Source organism: Sinohyriopsis cumingii, chromosome 15 (assembly GCF_028554795.1).
Source record: "Sinohyriopsis cumingii isolate HCF-2022 chromosome 15, ASM2855479v2, whole genome shotgun sequence".
Lineage (NCBI taxonomy): Eukaryota > Metazoa > Mollusca > Bivalvia > Unionida > Unionidae > Sinohyriopsis > Sinohyriopsis cumingii.
The window spans coordinates 143,741,478-143,750,466 of NC_142975.1; the positions used below are offsets into that span (position 1 = coordinate 143,741,478).

Genomic DNA, 8,989 nt, shown 5'->3' on the forward strand with positions numbered 1-8,989 from the left:
CCTGGAACTTTGAATATGTAGTAACTGATGCACAGCTGATGACAAATGCATGAAACTTCACCATTTATTATTAAGTTTGGGAAAGAAATGAACCAGAATTTCTTACCAGCACAAAGATTTTTACACATACAATTTATGCATGTACCCACGATTTGCTTTCATTTTTCAGAACTGGTCTCCTCCAGGCTGTGAGAAGTTGAACAAATGCCTGAAAGCCCCACCATCCAAACCTTACAAATGTCTCTGGCCACATTAAACTGTGTTAAGCAATCCAGACTTAATGTGCAACAATAGAAATTATATATTATTACTGTATTTTTTCTTTGATAAGCCCAGGAGGACTGATCCAAGTAAAAAGTGGATAGATTTTTTTGTCATCAAGCATGAACCTTGATTACAGTAATTGTTGCTGTCATATTTCTATAGCTAATTGTTAAGCAGTATTTGTGTTTTTCACTGTTTGTTTAAAACTATCGTATAATAACGATTGTTTTCTAGGGAATATTTGTGTTATTCACTGCTTATTGACACCTGTCATGAATTAAGAAGTGTTTCCTGGAGAATATGTGTTATTCACTGCTTATTGACATTTGTCATGAATTAACAAGTGTTTCCTTGGGAATATTTGTTATTCACTGCTTATTTATATCTATCATGTATTAACAATTGTTTTCTAGGGTCTGTTTGTGTTATTCACTGCATATTTACATCATGGATTTACAAGTGCTTCCTGGGTAATATTTGTGCAATTCACAACTTATTTCCAGTGGAATACTTGGGTTATTCACTGCTTATTGACATCTGTCATGAATTAACAAGTGTTTCCTGGGGAATATTTGTTATTCACTGCTTATTTATATCTATCATGTATTAACAATTGTTTTCTAGGGTCTATTTGTGTTATTCACTGCATATTTACATCATGGATTTACAAGTGCTTCCTGGGTAATATTTGTGCAATTCACAACTTATTTCCAATGGAATACTTGTGTTATTCACTGCTTATTTGTACCTATCACATACTAACATGTGTTTCATGGGAATAATTGTGTTATTCACTGCATATATATCATGTATTAACAAATATTTCTAGTGGAATACATTATACATTGTTTATTTAATCCTATCATGTATTAAGATGCATTTCCTGGGGAATAATTGTGTTATTTACATATCTTGTATTAACAAGTATTTGCTGGGGAATATTTATTAAAATAAAGATAGTTTATAGTAGGGTTGATTCTTCGAGGGATTCTGTATTCATTATATTTGCCAGGTATGACCAACAGATCAAAGGTTTTGTCTGGCACATATTGTAAGCAACTGGATCTCCATCATCATAAGATATCTCGAATGTAATTATATCAAATTATCATAAATTTGTTTATCCATTAAAGTATCCAATAGACACCTTAATGACATCAAATTCAAAGGCAATTAGATTTACAGTGTTCTTTGTCAAACAATCAATACAAGTGTTGCCAGCTAATCTTACTACAGCCCAGCTATACTGGTCATTGTAATCCAGTTAAGTAAGATGAGAGAAATTCAGCTTAATTCTTTAGTGAACAGTAGTAAATATATTTTTTTTCCTCTTCATCATCAGTCCTGCAAATGCAAAAAAGTTACAAGGACATATAATTGAATGATTGCTGCCCAGGGCCTATACTACATGTAGATATTACAATTATCAGTGCCACGAGATGTGCTTAAGTCTGGTGATGTGTAGCCCAGCTCAAACTTTTAAAATGTGTTGCACATTCCATGATTAAACAAAAAAAGATAATTGTAAGAACAGCTAACTTTCATTATCATTCTTCAACACAAGTATCAGGACATGAGCAAATAAAATGATACTGTTGGGCTTAACCAGAAATGCTCGTCTAATGTACTTTTGATGCAAGTCTGCTTGTTGCCAAATAATTTGTAAAACAGTCAAATGGCATAAACTACTGTTGTTGGATGAAATTCTGTTGTATAGTTTTCTGAAAGAAAAAATATCTTAAATAGTTTTAGAGAACACTAATGTAGTATGGAAGGATAATACTATAACTAAACCAACAGCTATTAGAACACTGATTAGGACACATTTTCTGGTAGATTTAATAATTATATATATCGGTCTTTTTTTACTTGTTACAACTTTTTCAACCTCCTTTGAATGTTGTTTAATTAAGTTTTGAAAATATCTGGCTGCCACGTAAAATTTCATCTCCAAATTTGTATATTTTTGCTAAACCACAAATATTGAAAGCCAAGAAAAATAAAGAATTGACAGAATGCCATGTTACTCCTCTAAACCAATCACTAATTGCCTATAGTATAGAATTTTTTTTGCTGTTTTAGAGAAGTGTTAGGGAGATAAATGTATCTGAAAAACATTGGGAATGCCTAATTCTGTAAAATGTTTAATATAGGCTGATTTAAAATACTGCAGGTTTTCAATTTTATTAATTTTGTTAGTAAGAATATTAGAACAATTCACATTATGTGATGAGCATCAAAACAAATTTCATTAATATTTTGAAAATGTATTTTTCTGTTTGTGTTTTGAGTATATATTAATTTTTGCGCTAGCACATCATTCCATCTTTAAATTGTAATATTGTTCATGATTTGTAAAATTTCAAAAATCTGTCAGAATGTTACATATTCCTATAAACTAAACTGATTGTAAATACAGGGCATTTTTAAAACATCAAGAAGAATTAGTTTATATTTGGTATGAATGCCATATCTTGGGAACCAAAGTTAAAAATTAGTTTATTTTTGCCACACAGAAACATGTGTATAATTTAACATTTCCGTTCACACATAATTTTGTTTTTAGCTTATCTGGTCAAAAAGCCAAGCAAACTTATGGTATGGCTCTCTCTGCATCCTTTGTCTGCCATGTGTTGTCTGTCTTTTCATTAACATTAGTTTATCAACACTCCACAGGCTTACTGTTCCATTAGCCTAAGTGATTAGAGCATCTGCCTCAGATGCGGGATGTTGCGGGTTCAAATCCCAGCCGAGTCATACCAAAGACTTATAAATATAGGACTGATAGTTGCATCACTTGGTGCTCAGCATTAAGAGGTTAGTACATGTATTAGGACTGGTTGGCCTGGTTTCAGGATAATGTGACTGAGTGGGAGATGATGCTACATGTCTGCAGCATGACGCCCAAGCATTAGACATCGCCAAAAAATGTCACACTGGAGACATTAAAGCAATATGACTGAAAACATTTTAAAGCTATGTTAAAAAGTTAACCACACACACACACACTCAAGAGGCTTCATTTCTGATCAGATCAGCTCCATTTAAATGCAAACCTTTATTTCCCAACATAATTTTTCACCATGTTCTGCTCAATATTTGTCACTCTTCGTTTTCCTTCATACATAAAGAAGGGCCCCTGAATGGCCCTCACCATTACAGATAACCCAGCATGTCACCTCTGTCCACATGTTCTCAGCTCAGCCATCATGTGTATCTAAAACACCTTGCCAGTAGATTCCTGTGGGTCATTGGTTCTTCCCAGGATTTTTCCAGGTTCTTCCTCCACTGGATATACTAGCAGCCATGTATAGCCTATCTTGTGCACAGAAATTGCATTAAACCCAAAACAACAACAACATAGACAAGGCAAAGGTTTAATAAAGATATGTTTATACAGTTCAAATGCCTGTAGCCCATTCAAATTCATATACCCTATTCAAATGCCAGTACACTATTCAAATGTCTGAACCCTATTTTGCATGAAAACTTATTGTTTATGATTGTACAGTATGGTCTATTCATGAGCTCTTCATAATACATCATGGCTTGACACATTCTAATAGTCTCCCACAAAATGTATCTTTAGAGAAGAAACAACAGTAAATGTTTCTACCAGTAAATTTAGTTTTACATAACAAACCTTAACCTATGAATGAATTTTAAATGTTTTTTCTGTTTTTGCAATGATTGTCATTGGCCTTACTTTATAATTATTATTCCATCAATTGTACCATCTTGAAAGGCCTTTGTTCCAATATGCTCTTTGCAAAGTTTGGTTGAAAATGGCATACTGTTCTTGGAGGAAAATTGAAAATAGCATTGACACACAATAGAAACAGTGCAATAATATAAGCTAACTTGACCTTACAGCTAGATCACCTAAAAATCCCTCAACATCATTTCAGCAACTTTGATTGAAAGCATTCTGGTGTAAATATCTTTCAACAGTAGACAAATGTTGACCATTGATCTCTCTGTATGTCCTATGATGTCCACTGATCTACCTAAATGTCCTATGATGTCCATTGATCTATATGTATGTCCTATGATGTCCACTGATCTATCTGTATGTCTGATGATGTCCATTGTTATATGTGTAATTCCTATGATGTCCATTGATCTACCTAAATGTCCTATGATGTCCAACGATCTATCTGTATGTCCTGTGACGTCCATTGATCTGCCTAAATGTCCTACAATGTCCATTGATCTATCTGTATGTCCTATGATGTCCACTGATCTATCTGTATGTCTGATGATGTCCATTGTTATATGTGTATGTCCTATGATGTCCATTGATCTGCCTAAATGTGCTACGATGTTCATTGATCTATCTGTATGTCCTATGATGTCCACTGATCTATCTAAATGTCCTACGATGTCCATTGATTTATCTGTATGTCCTATGATGTCCATTGTTATATCTGTATGTCCTATGATGTCCACTGATCTACCTAAATGTCCTATGATGTCCATGGATCTATCTGTATATCCTATGATGTCCATTGATCTATCTGTATGTCCTATGATGTCCATTGATTTATCTGTATGTCCTATGATGTCCACTGATCTACCTAAATGTCATGTGATGTCCATTGATCTATCTGTATGTCCTATAATGTCCATTGATCTATCTGTATGTCCTATGATGTCCACTGATCTACCTAAATGTCCTATGATGTCCATGGATCTATCTGTATGTCCTATGATGTGCATTGTCTATCTGTATGTCCTATGATGTCCACTGATTTATCTGTATGTCCTATGATGTCCACTGATCTACCTAAATGTCATGTGATGTCCATTGATCTATCTGTATGTCCTATGATGTCCATTGATCTATCTGTATGTCCTATGATGTCCATTGATCTATCTGTATGCCCTATGATGTCCATTGTTATATCTGTATGTCCTATGATGTCCACTGATCTACCTAAATGTCCTATGATGTCCATTGATCTATCTGTATGTCCTATGGTGTCCACTGATCTACCTAAATGTCATATGATGTCCATGGATCTATGTCCTATGATGTCCATTGATCTGTCTGTATGTCCTATGATGTACATTGATCTATCTGTATGTCCTATGATGTCCACTGATATATATGTGTCCTATGATGTCCCTTGTTCTATCTGTATGTCCTATGATGTCCATTGTTCTATCTGTATTCCTATGATGTCCACTGATCTATCTGTATGTCCTATGATGTCCACTGATCTATCTGTATGTCCTATGATGTCCACTGATCTATATGTATGTCCTATGATGTCCACTGATCTATCTGTATGTCCTATGATGTCCATTGATCGATCTGTATGTCCTATGATGTCCACTGATCTATCTGTATGTCCTATGATGTTCATTGTTCTATCTGTATGTCCTATGATGTCCATTGTTCTATCTGTATGTCCTATGATGTCCACTGATATACCTTAATGTCCTACAATGTATTTTGATCTCTCTGTAAGTCATTTTGTCTGTCCATTACCTTTTCATTTCTGTACAGTAACTTTAGTTTTACATCATTTTATTTTGCCACACTTTGTTGATGGTGTGTACTTGGAGTGTGGAAAAAGTGTATTGATTTGAGTGGGGATATTAAATAGTCATATGTAAAGGTCACTCACAGTGAAGAAAATAGTTTTGACACAATAACTTGAGTTCTACCTAACAGGTGTGGGCTAAACTTTGTGGTTGGTTGGTTGGTTGTTGTTTTGAGTTTATTACCAGTTTGCATTGCACAATAGACTGTACATGAAAACAAGTATAATTGGCAGAGTAAGATCCTAGGAAAACACCAGTAAAATCCAGCAACTCTGGGGAAGCTACTGGCAAGTTTTCTCACATATCCACATTGGCTTATCCCGAGATTAGAACCCATGTGGATAGATGTGACATGGCAGTGATTGGTGAATGTGAGTTCTTTAGACCTCTCAGCCACCCAGAGCCCCTGGATGGTCGTCACTTAAAGAAAGAAAGAAGTCTATTGATTTGGGGGTCAGAAGATCAAAAGGTAAGGTCCATGGCTGAAAAATTAGCAAGATAGATTGATGCTTGACTGTCCCCAAAAAATTTACAGGAATTTAAGATTTTTTAAACTTCTGAGTGTTTCAGCCATCTCTGATACATTCTTGAGTGATAAAATATTGAAATGAGCCACTTTGGTAGGCATATTGGATGTCTGGGTTACACCATTTTTGTTTAGGACCAACTAGATATCATAAAAGTTCTTTCGGTGGGTGTTTGATATGACCTTATGTTAGGGGTGGAGTAGAGATTACAAAATTTTCAAGAAGGTTGATATGGCCACCAATAATGGATGTCAAATCAGCACCATTTTCATTCAGGACCAGCTAAGCATGATAAAGTCTTTTAATGAAAAACCCCTGTTCTTATGACCATCCATTCAGAAGGAGTAACAATAACAAACTTCAAGATGGCCACTGTGGCATCCATACTAAATGTCTGGACCATTTTCACTTAGGACCAAATAGATTTCATTAAAAAAAAGATGAAACACCATGGTGATACGACTTTCATTTTAGTTGGAGAAGCAGGAAAATTTTGAAGATGGCAGCTGTGGTAGCAATATTGGATGTCTGGTGGCAGCATTTTCAGTTAGGACCAACAAGATATCATAAGAAGTCTTCTGGTAAAAATACCATGCTGATGTGACTTTCATTCAGAAGGAGTAGCAAAACCAGACTTTTCAACATTGCTGTCAGATCTTCACCATTTTCATTTAGGACCAACCAGACATCATAAAAAGCCTTGTAATTAAAATCACATGTTAATATTGCCATCCATTCAGTTGGAGTAGTTACAAGCTTTTCAAGATGGCCACTATGATGGCCACATTGGACATCTGCTTGGAACCATATTCATATTTCGGACCAACATCATAAAACACCTTTTAGTGAAAACCTTGTAAACCTTGTGCTGATATGATCATCCATTCAGGTGGAGTTCTAATAACAAGATTTTGAAGATGAATGTTTGGGTGGCACCATTTTTATCTATGACAAACGAGATATGATATGAAGACTTTTCTGGTAAAAACCACAGGTTGATGACTTTTTATTTGATGCAAGATAGTCATTTTCATTTAGGACCAAACTTAGCCGTCACGGTGTGGGCATACGTAGTATACTATTTATTGTATACTAGTGCCTACATGGTGTGGACATGTGTAGTATATTATTTATTGTATACTAATGCCTACATGGTGTGGGCATATCTAGTGTACTATTTATTTTATACTAATGCCTACCTGGTGTGGGCATATCTAATGTACTATTCATTGTATTTATTGTATACTAGTGCCTATATGGTGTGGACATGTGTAGTATATTATTTATTGTTTACTAATGCCTAATGGTGTGGGCATATCTAGTGTACTGTTTATTTTATTTTAATGCGTACATGGTGTGGGCATATCAAATGTACTATTTATTGTATACTAGTGCCTATATGGTGTGGACATGTATAGTATACTATTTATTATATACTAATGCCTACATGGTGTAGGCATATCTAGTGTACTATTTATTGTATACAAATGCCTACATGGTTTCAGCATATGTACAGTATTATACTATTTATTGTATACTAATGCCTACATGGTGTGGGCATATTAATGTACTATTGTATAATAGTGCCTACATAGTGTTGACATATGTAGTTTACTATTTATTGTATACCAGTTCCTACATGGTGTGGGCATATGTAGTATACTATTTATTTTGTAATAGTGCCTACATGGTGTAGGTATACATAGTGTACTATTTTACTATATACTAGTGCCTACATGGTGTGGGCATATCTAGTGTATTATTTATTATATACTAATGCATACATGGTGTGGGCATATCTAATGTACTATTTATTGTACACAAAGGCCTACATGGATTGGGCATATGTATTATACTATTTATTATATACTAATGCCTACATGGTGTGAGCATATGTAGTATACTATTTATTGTGTACTAGTGCCTACATGGTGTGGGCATATTATTGTACTTTTTACTGTATTTATTGTATAATAGTGCCTACATAGTGTTGACATATGTAGTGTACTATTTATTGTATACAAATGCCTACATGGTTTGGGCATATGTAGTACTGTATACTATTATATACTAGTGTCTATATGGTGTGGGTATTCATAGTGTACTATTTACTGTATACTAGTGACAAAATGGAGTGGGCATATGTAGTATACTATTTATTGTATTTATCATATAATAGTGCCTACAGAGTGTTGACATATGTACTGTACTATTTACTGTATACTAGTGCCTAAATGCTGTGGGCATATGTAGTATACTATTTATGGTACTCTTGCTATTCTTTGGAAACAGTTTTTCAAATCTTAATTTGTATGATTTTCACTTGAAGAAGAAGGATATAAATCAAAGCATTCAGTTACAATCAAAATGCCAACAACATGGCAGACAACTAATGTGTCAGCAAAGTGTTTTTCTATTCAGAACATAAAATGACATTTCATTGAACATGTATGCAAAAATGTAATTTTCCATGACAAATACTGAAAATAATTGATTTTAATAAATGGTTGATTGTTTCAGATGATACAAGTGTTTAAAAAATTTGCCAAATCCCCGTTCTATTCCTCTGAAACAATTTCAGACATTTCTAGATAATCAAGAAATGAAGTTGTCAGAAGAGATCAAAGTTTGAACACAAGGACTTGGCA

At 34.3% G+C, this 8,989-nt stretch overlaps 1 protein-coding gene across 1 annotated transcript in view; it reads left to right on the top strand.

Moving 5' to 3' along the window:
* LOC149782967 (N-acetylgalactosamine-6-sulfatase-like) overlaps positions 1-8,870 on the top strand; it is a 77,507-nt gene extending 68,637 nt beyond the window's left edge. The window contains exon 14 of the mRNA XM_089934526.1: positions 170-8,870. Within this exon, the coding sequence (XP_089790652.1) occupies positions 170-256 (87 nt within the window). The 3' untranslated portion in view covers positions 257-8,870. The remainder of the gene's footprint in view (positions 1-169) is intronic.
* The last annotated feature ends 119 nt before the right edge of the window (positions 8,871-8,989 follow it).